The 16324-nt window shown below is 41.4% G+C and overlaps 1 protein-coding gene across 1 annotated transcript in view; it reads right to left on the bottom strand.

Annotated features, from left to right (window-relative positions):
• Positions 1–16324, bottom strand: part of slc16a10 (solute carrier family 16 member 10) — a 51480-nt gene that overhangs the window by 6322 nt on the left and 28834 nt on the right. The window contains exons 2-5 of the mRNA XM_039782330.1: positions 14942–15086; positions 11573–12002; positions 5139–5282; positions 10–238 (exon numbers count right to left, since the gene is read on the bottom strand). Of these exons, the coding sequence (XP_039638264.1) occupies positions 10–238; positions 5139–5282; positions 11573–12002; positions 14942–15086 (948 nt within the window). The remainder of the gene's footprint in view (positions 1–9; positions 239–5138; positions 5283–11572; positions 12003–14941; positions 15087–16324) is intronic.

Here is a 16324-nt window from a genome sequence, read left to right as displayed (position 1 = left end):
CTGTATTACCTGCGATGGGGGGCCCCACAGTCATGGGCACGGACATCAGGCCCAGCAGAAAGCCGATGGCCTGGGACACATCTTTGTCCCCGACCAGCTCAAAGGCGATAGGGCCCATGATGCAGATGAAGCAGCCGTCGAACAGCCCCATCAGCAGGCACACGGCGATCAGCGCGCCGAAGATGTTGCACAGAGGGATCATCATGGACATGAGGCCGATGACGAAGAAGGAGGTCACCTAGAGAGACAAGAGAGAGGCGTGGATTCCAATTCTTCTCTCACTCCTTCATTTGATGGTTTCATAATCGTTAGGTTTCCTTATCAGGGCAGGGCTGGGCAATAGATCGATATTATATCGACACTGATATACAGGGTTTTCCCCCGGAATAGTTGTTTAGCCCGGTGGCAAGTGTCTTTTTTCAACGAGGGCCCGGCTGGGGCCAGTCACAGAGCATTAATGTAGAGCCCAATCGTTTCAGTGATAACAGAATCATGGAAGGAATCGCTAAATTGAGAATTAAAAAAAGCTATAAAACTGATTTCATAGGACCCTACATTAAGTCAGTGCTAAAAGCTAACTGGAGATTTGAAACTAGGACTACGACTAAGTTTCCCACCGAGCCGCTCACTGAAACTGTAGTTTTATTAATATAATATATAATAAAAAAATAGCCTTAGGCCTAGTGGGGGGCAACTTAGGCCTGCTTGCAATACACTGGGGGAAACCCTGATATGTGAGGCCAGATATCGTCTTTAATTTTGGATTTCGTAATATCGTGATATATGACACAAGTGTTGTCTTTTCCCTGGTTTTAAACGCTGTATTACAGTAAAGTGATGTCATTCTCTGAACTTTCCAGACTTATTAGCTGTTCTGTTATTTCCCTTTATCCACTTACTCATTACATCCACATTATTGGTGATTATTTATCAAAACTCTCATTGTGTTAATATTTTGTGAAAGCACCAATAATCAATACCAACAACTTGGTAAAAAATATTGTGATATTTGGTTTTCTCCATATTGCCCAGCTCTATCTATATCAGGGTACAGTTTCCTGTCAAGTTGAAGTCCAAAATTCAAGTTTCTAGCTTTATTGGCAAGAAAGTCTCAAAACCTATAGGAAGGCCCTAAGAAAGGCCAGATCAGACTATTACTCATCACTAATAGAAGAAAACAAGAACAACCCAAGGTTTCTTTTCAGCACTGTCGCCAGGCTGACAGATAGCCACAGCTCTACTGAGCCATCTATTCCTCTAGCTCTGAGTAGTGATGACTTCATGAGCTTCTTCAATGATAAAATTACAACAATTAGAGATAAAATTCATCACCTTTTACACTCAACTTCTAACGGTTCACCTTTAAACGCAGAGTCGTTAGAAATAAAGACTAGTCTCGACATATACTTAGACTGCTTTTATCCTATAGATCTTCAACAATTATTGTTAAAGATATCCTCAGCTAAGCCATCTACCTGTCTCTTGGACCCCATCCCAACGAGACTACTCAAAGAAGCATTACCTGTGGTTAACACCTCATTACTAGATATGATCAATATGTCTCTATTAACAGGTTATGTACCACAGTCATTTAAAGTAGCTGTGATAAAACCTCTTCTGAAAAAACCCACCCTGGATCCTGAGGTCTTAGCAAACTATAGACCTATATCTAACCTTCCTTTTCTATCCAAGATCCTTGAGAAGGTGGTTGCTAATCAGTTATGTGATTTTCTACATAGCAACAGTTTATTTGATGACTTTCAATCAGGATTTAGAAAGAATCATAGCCGCACAGAGGCGGCACTGGTGAAAATTACTAACGACCTTTTAACTGCTGCAGACAAAGGTCTTGTCTCCATTCTTGTTTTACTAGATCTTAGTGCTGCATTTGACACAATTGACCATTCAATCCTGTTACAGAGATTGGAACACTTGGTTGGCATTAAAGGAATTGCTCTGAGTTGGTTTAGGTCCTATTTCTCTGATCGATCTCAATTTGTGAATGTTAATGATAAATCCTCCCGCACGCTAAAGTTAGCCATGGGGTTCCTCAAGGCTCAGTGCTTGGACCAATTCTATTCTCCTTATATATGCTTCCTCTAGGCAATATTATTAGAAAACACTCAATTAACTTTCACTGTTATGCGGATGACACCCAATTATACTTGTCAATCAAACCAGACGAAACCAGTCAGCTAGCAAAATTTCAAGAGTGCATTAAGGATATAAAAACCTGGATGACCTATAATTTTCTGATGTTAAACCCTAACAAAACTGAAGTTATTGTGCTGGGCCCTAAACACCTCCGAACTTCATTATCTAGAGATATAGCTACTCTGGATGGTGTTGCCCCTGGCCCCCAGCACCACTGTTAGAAATTTAGGAGTTATCTTTGATCAGGATATATCCTTTAATGCCAATCTAAAACAAACCTCAAGAACCGCCTTTTTTCATCTTCGTCAACATTGCCAAAATTAGGAATATCCTGTCTCAAAACGACGCTGAAAAACTAGTCCATGCATTTGTTACTTCCAGGCTGGACTATTGTAATTCCCTACTGTCAGGTTGCTCAAATAAGTCTCTTAAGACTCTCCAGCTGATCCAGAATGCTGCAGCGCGGTTCTCACAAGAACTAAGAAAAGAGATCATATTTCTCCTGTATTAGCTTCTCTGCATTGGCTTCCTGTTGAATCCAGGATTGAGTTTAAAGTCCTTCTCTTGACCTACAAAGCTCTAAATGGTCTAGCACCATCATATCTAGAAGAGCTCCTAATACCCTATTGTCCTACTAGAGCACTGCGCCCCAGAATGCAGAGTTACTGGTGGTACCTAGAGTCTCTAAAAGTAGAATGGGAGCCAGAGCCTTCAGTTATCAGGCTCCTCTCCTATGGAACCAGCTCCCGATCTGGGGGTCGGGGGCAGAAACTGTCACCTCATTCAAGAATGTACTTAAAACTCTCCTTATTTGATAAAGCTTATAGTTAGGAGTGAGGAGTTGCAGTGTTCACCTAACTGGCCCAACTGCTTCTCTTCATAATTGTTAGATTAATAATACATAACAAAGTAGAGGGAGGCAGGCCAGCCAAGCCAGATCCGGCAGGGGGAGAGTTCTAAGCCCGAAAAAGCTACCTCTCCTTATGACCTGTCTCTCTTAGTTACCTGTTATAGTTACGCTGTTATAGTCCTAGACTGCCGGGGACTTCCTTCCTTTGACACACTGAGCTGCTCTCTCCTCTCCCTTTCTATTACTGTTTCTATTACTGTTACTATTACTATTACTATTTGTGTGCAGCCCGTCCCAGAAATGCTTGTTACTAATCCTAGCTTCTGGGGGAGTTTACTCCCCGAGTCCTTATGCCTTTTTTCCCCAGCGTATATTCTTTGAGAACGTTGGCACCAAGACCCTGGTTGCAGCTGTCGCCGTGGTCCTGCTGCACTCCCTGCTGAGCTCAGCGATGCCCTGCAATGTCATGCTGCGTCCTGCTGAACCCTGCAGCTTCCCGCTACATCCAGTCACTGTTCCATTATTAATGTGACTACTATCGCCACTGTTCATCACACCCCCAACCGGCTCGTCAGACACCGCCCACCAAGAGCCTGGGTCTGTCCGAGGTTTCTTCCCAAGAGGGAGTTTTTCCTCGCCACTGTCGCACTGCTTGCTCTTGAGGGAATTACTGGAATTGTTGGAATTGTTGGGGCTTTGTAAATTATAGAGTGTGGTCTAGACCTACTCTATCTGTAAAGTGTCTCGAGATAACTTATGTTATGATTTGATACTATAAATAAAATTGAATTGAATTGAATTGAATTGGCATTATATTGAGGGGTCAGACAACAATATATAACGGAATTTGGGTGGCAGTTCCCTGAGGCATGAAAACATAAGACATTTAAAAAAGACAATTACGACAATAAAAGACATAAAATGACTAAGAACACAAACAATAAAGTGCGATGTCATGTGCAAGCAGAGCGAGCAGCAGCAGTACTGTATAATAACAGGGGCAATGTAAACAATAAAAACAATTCAATGTTATGTTGTGTTATTGCACGATGGAAATAGTTTAGGTCCTCCAGCACGTATGTGTGTGTGTGTGTGTGTGTGTGTGTGTGTGTGTGTGTGTGTGTGTGTGTGTGTGTGTGTGTGTATGTGTGTGTGTGTGTGTGTGTGTGTGTGTGTGTGTGTGTGTGTGTATGTTTGTGTGTGTGTGTGTGTGTGTGTGTGTGATTAAGGTAGCGGAAGAGTTTTAGTATCACATGAGCTTCACATGATAATCTAAATGTCGTTTCACGGCTTTTTCATGTTAGAGGAATTATAGTCATTTACAGTAGTAGTCTCTTTTAACAGTATACCATAATTCAATGTACTTTTTAATTTAATTTCAGTTGGACTTTGAATGGACATTTCAGTTGGATATTTTGAATAAAAGCATACATTGGTGACTATGGCTGCATTTACACTGCTACATTTTGGTTTTTAAGCAGAGTTTTGAGCCAAAAGCGATCTCCGTGCACACAAGTGTTTTTAGCTCCAGTGGAAGAACTAATCTCGGTTTAAACTAACAAGTCCAAACCGCATATCTCATTAAAATGCTCGTATACTGGGCATGCGCGTGCCAGGGTAAACAGAAGGCAGCATGTATACTGTTCCGTTGCTTATAGTTGCCATGGTAACCTTAGGAGCTTAGTCTCAAAGACTGAGACGTCATGACCCAATCAGGGGGCGAAACAGTGTCGGTGTAGCCAAAGGTCTCCATTTGCGGCCGTTGAGACTGCAATACAGCCCTGCAGATTCCAAACCAAAACGGGTCAGAAGTGTTTTCAAATGTCTCTGGTTTAAGGGCTCGGAAAAGCCAGAGCAGGCGGACTGACAGGGGGAAACGCCAGAGCAGGGGGAATGAGAGGGGGAAACGTAGCAAAAGATATTTGTTTTAAACCAAAACGTAGCTATGTAAATGTAGAATCAGAATCAGAAAAGCGTTTATTGCCACAGTAAGTTATAGGCATCTTTAATATAAAAAAGAGCTTTCTGAGGATACAAAAATATGTTGATAGCATACTGGTTGTACCAGTGAGGTATACGCTGGAAGGTACAGAGGTGACAACTGATCTTCTCCTCTCAGTTTCCTCAAACTCACCTGCAGGTAGACTTTGTTGACTCCATTAACGTAGTCTGCCACTCTGCCGAAGATGAGACGGCCCACACAGGACGTGATGCCGATGCACATGAGCAGAACTTCTTTATTGGCCTCTTTTCCAAAACGCTCCTCCACATGCTTCATCTGGGGACAATGAAGGAAAGAAATGAACACAGATGTCTCACGGCTCTTATCCAGTTAACACCCGGGAAAAAAGAATGTTAAAAATGCAGAAGAGGGAACAGCAAGTCCAACTGCAGTGGTGGTAGTTCAGCTTTATATATTCAACAAGTCTCGTTGATATTGAGAGAGACCTTGTGTCTGTTCAGTTTAAACTGACATATCTCAGCAAGTAAGGCATCAGAAATAAAAACAGGTATGATGATTAGAACTGCAAAGATTCATCGATTAGTTGTCAACTGTTAAATTAATCACCAACTATTATATTGGCTTTAGACATTTGTTATGAAAAAACGTAAAATTTCTCTGATTTCAGCTTCTTAAATGTGAATATTTTGTATGTGAGAGTAAACTGAATATTTTTGAGCTGTGGACAAAACAAGACATTTAAGGATGTCATCTTGGGCTTTGGAAAACTCTGATGAAATTTCCCCCAATTTTCTGGCATTTTATATACCAAACAACTAATTGATTAATCGAGAAAATAATCAACAGATGAATCAACTATGAAATCAGTCAGAATCAGAAAAGTGTTTATTGTGTAACACCTATGTGGAATTTGCCGTGGTGAATGGTGCATACATAAACAAACAATTAAACATTAACATAAAGTGAAAAATAAATACAGAAACAAATATATACAAAATAGCTGTTTAGCATAAGAAAAAAAAGTTAGTTGCAGCCCTAATGATGATGTCTTCTTGACATCAGTGATGACATTTTCATAGAACTCTCAGGGATGAGTTTGACAGCTGTCTTGTCACTGGGTTAACGGCATCCAGTGGTTTATGGGTAATGGCAGCAGTATGAGCATGATGTATTTTTCAATAATCTAGTGTAGATGGTACAGGGGATTGTAGAATGTTTCTGTCCATTCTGAAAGGAGAAACTAGCTCTGTTCCTCTATCCAATTAGAATTTTGTGCTTTTAGAGCGAGGCGCTTAACATGTGTTTTGTAGGACAATCTGCTATGTAACCAAATTCCTCAGTATTAATATTGCTGTTCTGTATTAATCAGATTTGCACATTGGGTCAGAATAGGAAGACCAAAGCTTTGCGTTTTTATAAAATGCTTTAAATGACTAAAAGTAAATTTTATTAAAATAGCCCAATATCACAAATCACAGGGTGCTTTAACATGATGTAGGTGTGTAGCCTGCAGAAGGTTTGAGGTAAAGTAAAAATGGACATTTCAGTGCTCAGTTGGAAAGTAAACAAAATTGTTCATTTTTTTCATTATATAGAAAGTCAGAGTCAATATGTAAATGAGAATAATCCCCTGATCCCGCTCAAACCTGACGCAAATCTTCTTCTTTTTTTCTACAAATTTATTTTATACAATAGTTTACAACGGCAGAGGGCCTAATACTGCTCTGTGCGGGACACCTTCAGTCATCAGTCATCTGTGCACTAAACTATCTAAACTCAAACCACAACAACATGATTTGTTCCAACTGTACGCAGAATCATCAAAACCAATGGAAAGCCACTTATTTTCATAGCTGCAAACTCAGAAGGGCCGAAAAAGGTGACACATCATTGTTTCAGTTGTCTCTAACGTCCGTTTTCAGAGCATCAGAGAGAAGCGCAGGCATTTAAGTGGCATCTAAATAAGGCACCGAAATCCACGTTGCTATTCGGTCCGGTAGATAATGGTCGTTAAGGCACCGGTGCCGTATTAGCACCTGGTCTCGGACCCCCCCCCAAAATAAAAACTCTTCGGATGTACACGATTCACGTGGATGATATTTTCCCTCAAAACAGCGATTTTCGCTGAAAAGCGAATGTATGCAGGTATATGCAGGTATGTATTTTACAAAATCTTGTGATTAACAGTATCATAAGCTGCAAAGAGATTTACAAGAAGTGCAGCACAATGTTTTTTATCAAGTGTATCAAGTGAGTTAATAATGTCATCCACAAAAGCAGTTTACAGTATTTCCTCGAGGAGCACATAGTTGTGAGACGTTTTACATCACAATGTTTTCATGCTTAGGACGTGACGCTTCACTTGCTCAGTGTTTTGCATTCTTTAAGCAGAAAACAGGTTGGACTGTATATGAGGTTTGGCAGTGTTTGGCAGTGTTTTCACTGCTCTGTACTGTATCAGCCATCTTCCACAGTTCGTTGTTGCTTCTATCTTACCCATTATCTAACTGCTCCATATTTCAACATTCCTCTTTTATAATCTGTTTCTGCTGCCGGTTAATGTTAGATTCCACTTCAGACTGTTAGAAAAGCAGCCCAGATGTTCTTTTTCCACATTACTTGTTTTATGTGCACAGATCTGTGAGGCCCAGAGTTGGAGAGCCAGTGAGAAAAGAGAGGCCTCCTGCCGGGAGCCTTGGCAGCTACTTTTACCTCCAGGCAGGCAGCAGCAGTCCTGCTCAAAGGGCCTGTGTGTCTGCTGCCTGCAGGTCACACATCCGTATGCAAAGACCTCTGGATGACTTATCGTCTTTGTCAATACGCCACAACAGCATGCTTTGTGTTTGAGAGTGTCCTGCTCAGTGGGGATTCCCACAATCAAGAAGCAATGCTGCAGGCAACAACTGGAGGCTCAGCGTGTGTGTGTGTGTGTTACAGCTGAACAATGAATCGAAATGTTATCAAAATCGCAATATGGCCTACAGCAATTTTCAAAATGCAAGAGTGGCAATATTTGATAAAACAAAAAAGTGTGTCAAAATACCATTTTAAACTACTAAGAAAACATCTTTGTTTGGTACAGATCCTCGCAAAAGTCACAGCATAATAATGCTAATGTTTTTGTTATGAAAATGATATCGCAGTTGCAAAATAATTCAACAGAACCGTAATTAGATATTTTTCAAAAACATTGAGCCCTACAACACACACACACACACACACACACACACAGATCCTGCCCGGGCACTTTTGCTCCACTCAAGCTCCTGATGCCTACAGAACATGCCTAAACACGACAGTACGTGTTGGTAGGATCTATTCCATGTTGGTTTTAGTATTTTAACGGGATTTGTTGACAATAAAACAAATAGAATATCACCAGGCTTTTTCAAACTCCACAGTAGAGCTTTCTCACAGCAGTCAAACGCAGGTGTAATTAATAACATAAGAGCAATAATACATGTTATTAGTAAAACCTGTGCTCCTCCTGCTGTGAAATAAATCTATAGACCCAATCACAATGTTTGTTTACAAGAACTTGTCCCGTACATGCAAGTTTACAGCACTAAGCAAGTGGGGACGAGAGACAACTGGATATACTCTCAGAAAATAAGCACAGCACAAACATCAGATGAGTCAGATCCCTACAGTATATCTTTAAAATGTGCAGTTACGGCTCAAATTTTGCTTTCATTTTTAAATATCTCCGCAGTTCAAATCAGTTCGAATTTTTGTGTTAGTGCGACGTCACAGTGATTCATTCAATGGTTTCTGGAAATGACATGACATTCTACATTCAGTTAAACACAAATAAGAAAAACTAAATAAAAAAATGGCACATCACCAATATGCTTTTTGAAGCTGCTTTTATAGTGTGTTTTGGGGTGAATTTCCCCCTTCAGAGCCCCACTCTATTTGGCTGTTTAATGGTCATTAAACAGCCAGCCCTCCTGCAGCCCACACGCTGCAGCCCTGCAGGTGCTCCTCATTAAACACACTGAAACAAGCTTATTTTTCAAGTAAAGATTAAAAAAAAAAAAAATACCATTCTGTATGCCGCTAATGTGGATCTGTAATGATCAGCCATACTGATTAAAAAAGAGGACATGCATTATGTCTTGCTGATATGTTTAAACTTTATCACATGCTGTTCTTCAATGTTATTTTTGCCAAGGAAGCACGACCACACCTTCTACCAGTCCACGCACAGAACAAACAGCCGTACCTGAAGGCCGACATCTTATCTCAAATCTATGTGTGTGTGTGTGTGTGTGCGTGTGTGTGTGTGTGTGTGTGTGTGTCAAACTACCTACATTGGACTTTACACTTTTACAGTCTTCAGATAAATACAGCTTGATTTGGAAAGAGGAAAAACACACATGGAACTGTTGTAAAAAGTATTTGCATTCATGCAAAGAAACACCTACGCATGCCATAACACCAGAGAAAGAAAAGTGTGGAGAGGTTGTGAGGGCCCCTTCCTGAAAACCTGAACAATATGCAGTTTGACCCATTTCCTTCTTCTTCTTCCCATGCAGTGTCACAAGGCCGGGGCTTGGCCTTAAGTGCAGGGAGGGAGGGAGGGGGGGGGCTCTGTGTCTAGGGAAGGACGGTTTCTGGGGCTCTGAGGCCAAGGCTGCCGCGGAGGCTGCAGCCAGGCCCCAGTCTGAGTAGCAGACACAGGAGAAGTGTTGGGAAAACACATTACACACTGACAGACTGATAATCCTCCAATAACAGAGTCATCGTGTCCAAATAAACAGACCTCCCCTGAGTCCGTCCAACACATCCAGGCTCTGCTCTCCAGCCCTCCCGAGAAGACGTTTTCTCCAATATCATATTTTCCCATCTTATAGCCGAAATAAATGGAGAGTAAGGGAAAGTGACACCTGTTTACAGAACTGTCTCCTGACTGAACGGATAGCTGCAGATTGATCCTTCCTGTCATATTCGGTTACTTTCATCAGGACCACACAGCTGAAGTATCTCATGTGGACACATGCTGCTGTGACGTGCAGTCACATTACGGCTGCGGGCTTTAGTATATAAACAGTGAGACTAAGCATGGGCGTCTCCGCGCAGGCTATTCGGCTATTAGGTCAACATCTTCAAAATGAAAACTTTTAAAGGGTGGGTTCACCATATAACTAAATCGCTTGCCTCTCGTGGTATCGAGCCATGGGGATAGTTTTGCTTTCATTCGTCCAGATTTTGAGACATTCTTCCAAACGTTGGCATCATTTTCTCAATCAAAGATCACATACATACCATTTGTGAGGTATTCTTTAGGTTAAAATTAGATGTTAAATAAAGGTTTTTTTTCTGACCATCTACACTCTACAGGGGTGTCAAACTCATTTTAGTTCATGGGCCACATCCCTCTAATTTGATTTCAAGTGGGCCAGACCAGTAAACCTCTCCAGAAAGAGTTTCTTGTCAGCTTGATGTTGTCAAGCACAAGTTGTTTCTGCTACGACAGCGTTCTAAGGCCATTGTAGGAAGAAAGAAATAATGTTACAGACCCGGGAGAGAGGGGTAACATTCCGAGAAAAACATTTCTTAAATTTACGGAAAAAGAACTTGGATATTCGCTGAGATTAAAGTGGTAAATTTGGAATTGAAATGAATTACTTTCAGAGTTTGCAAAGTCTTCCAGAGGGCCTGATTGGACCCTTTGGCAGGCTGGTTCTGGCTTACAAAAGCATATGAAAAAAGGAGCAGAGCTCTCATGTTGTATTCTTCCTTACACATAAGATTTGAAAGTGTTTTTAGGAGTTCCTTTTTCTTACTTAGACAACCATATACACTGTATGTTCCTAAATACTGAAGTACACTTTAAGAGTCATAAACCATATCATGGTAACCGTCGGTACCGTCGCTGACCGCCTGGAAGACTCTGGCTGGGGTTCACTTCCCTCTCATCTTTCACATTAATAAACCTCACGTTGCTAGTATGTGTTTTGATATCTGTGTTGTTGAAGCTTCCTTGTTGACTTCGCCCTTCCTCCTTCCTCGTGCCAACAACCACATCCAACACATGGAACTAGGATTCTGAGAAATCACACCATGGCATCTGTTGGCGTTGACGTGTGGTAATTTGTCATCAGACTGACCTTTGGCCCAGAGAGTGGGTGATGACACCCAACAACACAAACAACACATACCGTAAGTAAACGGTTAGGATTGGGAACCCAGAACCAGTTCCGTCTTGGAATCGTTTCATAAATTCAGTTCCAATCGAATCGTTTCTTTATTGGAATCTGATCATCGGTTCCAAATTTAACACACGCAAGTTTTGGTTTCCGTGGCGGCCGCCTTACTTCCAGCAGGCGCTTGTTCTGAGCACAGTAAGCTGCGTTCTAAAGTGTGGCTTTACTTTACGTTGAAAAAGCCTGGCAAAAACGTGTCCTCTTATCTGTGAAATAACCCGTTTCAACTCCACCCTTCAAAGAATCAGAATCGAAAGGAAGAATTGGAATTGGAATCAGAATTGTTAAATTCAAAACAATGCCCAACCCTATACACAGTATGCTTGAAAGTCAGTGAAACCAAATTTGATTTATAGAGCAGATGAATGAAAAAGTATTTCGAAAACACAAACTTACCAGGTGAACATAAGGCACAAAGTAGCCATAGAGGGCTGCAGGAATACCGAAGGCCCAAATGCGATATCCCAAAGACTTCCAGATATTGACGTTGAAAATCTGGCTCATGGGTGGACACCGGCTGCCTGTGCGGGTGTTGCTGGATTTGACTGGCAGCAGGGGCCTGTAGGTTAAGCCGGCCAGCATCAGAATAAACATGAGGATGCAGAGGACGCGCATGGTGTTCTGGAGGCCCACTTTATCCAGCAGGCCCGACAGCACGAAGGGCAACGTGATGGTGAAGATGCTGCTGCCGGCCGTCACAATGCCATTCACCAGACCCAGGCGCTTTTTGAAGTAGTGGCCCAGGATGACCAGGCTGGGCTGGTAGGCGAAAGAGCAGCCGCAGGCAAACACAATGCCATAGGTGAAGTACATGGGACCCAGGGACCTGAGAGGGGATCAAACAACAAGATACATCACTATACTGCTTACATTAAAGATTTCCAGGACAGAAGGCCAACAATTCATCCGCAGGACGTCTCCCAGCAAAGAGTCCATGCCCCCTACGATTTACTCTATACATAATTAAAATGTATTTTCCAACTGAGCACTGCAATGTTCAATTTTATGCTGACGACACCATCTTTTATGATTTGTGAAGGCAACAAAATGACAAAACATGCAAGAATTAAATCCTCCTTTCAATACCATGGATATAGTGCCACTCAGCCAGCAATGCCAAAACACTTATTCATGCACTAAAAATAATCTCAAAATGAAAAAGCACAACGTGGTGTCAACATAAAACACAGCGCTTTCAAGCCGGAGAGCAGAGTTCACTTGTGATGATGACGAAAACAAAATACTTTTACCCAGGAACCGCTTGTTCGTTCCTCTGGAGTGTTTTATCCAAACCACAATCTTTTTCCTAAACTTTACTAGTCGTTTGGTGCCTAAACTTAACTGTCATTGCCGCATGACTCTCTCTTTTTCTGGCTAAACTCCTCTACCACGGCCCCTGAAAGCACCGTCATCTGTACCCGACTCACAGTCACCTGTTGGCGGCTAAACAACTGCTGCTGGTAGCCGGCGTCCCGGAGCTTGGTAGCGACTAAATACAACCAGCAACTGCTGCTCAGATATAGACTTTTACAGCACTTAGTTTAAAATACTTATATTTTAGGTATATAATGGTCTATTTGTGCAGTAGCATTGATCACTTTGAGGGGGGGATACATTTGTCCGGAGTTCTGTATATATGCTGTATGTAATTAGTTGTCAAAAGAGACATTGATCTCAATGAGACTTAAAACGCTCCGATTAGATCAGTCCATATGCTGCTGGAACTCTCTAAAGAAACAGATATATCTTTAATTATTACCAGGTATAATGTGCTGACAAGGGTTTGACTTTGACTCTAAGCCTTTCAACCACGGCAAATTACATCAATCAGCACATTCAACAAGGTGAAGGGATGAATGTGTAGTGGTGAAAGTCCAGATACAATAGGATGGTGCTTCCAAGTGGTTTCAAAGTTCCGTTTGGGGCAAAGTCAAATCACGAGTAAGAAAATGTTGCACCTTGCACAGTCCGCAGCAGAACTTGGCTGTAAGCACCCCCTGTGAAATGCTGTTTAACAGCCACTTGATAAGTGGCAATTATTTATCGCACTTGAGAGCGATAAAGTGAGGAGTTGAACAACGTTTGGATCACAAATTTCTGAGTATTTCCTCAAGTGTAGTGTAGACATATAGAATTCCAGGAAATTATTTACATCTGAGTGCTACATGCAGAGCCTCTAACCCGTCTCGAAAGCTAGAAAGGAGTATGAACACTACGTGCTCAGCAACAAACCGCAAACAGACAAAGTTAGAGACCAGCTAGTGAACACAGTGATGCATTTAACAGCTAAAGAGACAGATATTAACATTTATATTCCAAAAAGAAATTGGGGGTATATGAGAAATAATAAAAAAAAACAAAAAACGGAGACATAGGGGAGCTTCTACAGAGCGTAAATGCGGGACAGGATATATAAAATTCAATAAGAGGTGAACCCCAGAAGGGGAAAGGACCGAGACATGTCTTGGAGGGTGACAGCAGAGGTGTAATTTGTGTTTGTTTTTGTATTTGTGCGTATCATGGCTTTGCTGGAGGTGCCGTTGTTTTATTCTGTATATCATGTGATACTGTGATATAATTCTCTTTTTGTTTTTTTATAGTACAACAGAGGTTAGAAGATAATTTTGTGTTGTTGACTGGGATGGAGGGTGGGAGTTAAAGGTTGCAATTGTAATTGCAATAAAAAAAATCAATAAAAACATTGCAAAAAAAGAAAGAAAAAAGAGACAGATATTTCCCTGAGGAGTTGGTGGAGACTATTAGACTTCCATTCATCAGTTGGACACTAGTCTCACATTGCCAGACCTTCCTCCACAGCGCTGTGAAAGAGGTTTTGGCTAGTCCACACAACATCCCGGGATGGGAGAAAAACGTACTCTGGTTTATTGGCATATCTTTAAACCAATCTCAATCGTCCTGGGCAACGCTAAACGCCAGACTGAGCAACGGTGCCTCTATAAATAGCCTCGGGAAGGAACTTGTTTTGGTGGAACGTGTACGTTCAAAAGTAGTTTTAGTCGAGCAACAGAAAACTTGGACAGATAGTCTAGCTCAGTGGTTCTCAAACTTTTTTCAGTTATGTACCCCCTTTGAATTGAGTTTTTAAGCCAAGTGCCCCCTGACCAGCACGAAACATTTTCGGTAGAAAAGAAAGTCTAGGGCCGCCCTCTGTTGCCCTTTGCTGCGTGCCCTTTCATATCTGTACACTTTCAAATAAAGTGAAAAGCCCTGAAAAAAATTATCTTAAGAAAAGAAAGTCTATATAAAGAGGTACAATACTCCAAAGTTCTCCTGGGGGTACACGTACCGCTATTTGAGCAACACTGGTCTAGCTAGCTGTCTGAATTTACTCTGCAGAGATCTGAGGAGCAGTTAACCATAGACCTCTGAGTTAATGTATGGGGGGCCACCAAATAATTGTTAATTTTTTAAAAGATTTTTCAGTACACAAAAATACTTTGCATATCTATAACGTGAGACAGGTGCGTCGGAGGGGGATAAGTAAGTCAAAGTTGCAGAGAAACTCCCACACACTGTCTAACTTGCAAAAAAATAATTTTATTAGTAGGCAACGTTTTCGGTGCTAGACCATCATTTGGCAAAATGAATGACGGGAGTTCCTTTGCAACTTTTGAACATTATTAGCAAATATAAATCAGCCTATTTGTGGAGCTCAGTACCCAATAACCTTGTAGGAGTAGGTGCCATGTATTGCTGTATGGAGTAATGACACAAGTTCATTTGAATGCTTATTTTGTTCCTTACGTGACAAAGGAGCTGGCCAGCAGGCCGACCAGGCCGACAGCAGCGCCGCCCACGGCGGTAATTCTGCAGCCGAGGATGTCGGTGAAGACGCTGACGATGGGAGAGCAGAAGAAGATCATCCCCATGGAGAGGGAACCCACCAGTGCTGCACACAAAGTACACAGAGAGAGTGATGCATGAGAAAAATCTCTCACGGTAATTATCATTTCACATCCAAAACAGGAAACGGTTAAGGGCACAAACAAAACTGTTTTCAGGAAGAAGGTGTTGGTTAAAATGAATATTCCAGATGTTGACTACAAAACAAATACAATGCAAAAGAATACAATGTTGTTGATCTTGTATCCACGCACACACACACACACACACACACACACACACACAGTCAATTTGCTCAGTGTTTACCTGTGTTACAGGTCACGAGTTTCCTTTTTTATTATAGATCCTGTTCATTAATCACATTGTACATTGTTTGTATTTGCATCCATTTTTCTTTGTAACCTTGAAGAAAACATTTGACATCACTTTCCTTTCCTAGACCGAGCGTACACTTACTTTGACGTGTAACAGCAGGAACCCCCATGGACAAAAGCGACAGTAAACAAACAGCATGGAGATATCATCCATCCGTCACTTCCTCGGCACACTCGGAAATGACAACAAACTAAACTCTAATAATGTTGCTAGTATTCATCACATTCAATCCAATACTACGCTGAAGCAGTCCTGCTCATTGGTCTAGTCTATAGCCTCTTTCCGACCAAGTAGTTACAGGAATGTAGTTATAGGAACAGTCCACTTCTAAACAGTTCCACTAACTACTCTTCCCCCAAAACCGTATTTTTTCATTTGCATGAATTCACAATGGCCAAGTGGCCATAGGAACTGGTAGGAGGGGTAAGGGAGTTCAGACAAAGTTGTCTGAATGCCAGTGTAGACCTTTTGTGATGATAACACAAAAATCTCACAAGAATGTCTACATGTGTGATTAGATGGCTGTGTGAACACAAAAGACCTTTTGTTAACACAGCCATCTAACCACCACAATATTTTGTTATGATACCACAGCCATTTAACCTGCTGCTGCTCGTTTTTACAGTAATCAAGCAGGTAGGCCTACCTTCATGTGTGAATGTACAAATAACTGTAGTAACCCACTTTTCTATTAAATATTTTAAATTTTTGTAAAAGACCTGTTTACAAAAGTAGAAAGCATGCTAAACAGTGAAGTTAATACAATATTAAAAAGATGCAGAAAAGGGAAAAAAGACCCTGCCCTGAAGTAGGAGCTGTAAGAGTTACAGGAACTGCGGTCAGAGGAACTTAATAATCCCCAAATTGGTCCACTCTGAACAAGAGAAAAAAAGGGTTCTAGGAACATTA

The sequence above is a fragment of the Perca fluviatilis genome, chromosome 18, assembly GCF_010015445.1.
Source record: "Perca fluviatilis chromosome 18, GENO_Pfluv_1.0, whole genome shotgun sequence".
Lineage (NCBI taxonomy): Eukaryota > Metazoa > Chordata > Actinopteri > Perciformes > Percidae > Perca > Perca fluviatilis.
This window is presented reverse-complemented; position numbering and strand designations above follow the sequence as displayed.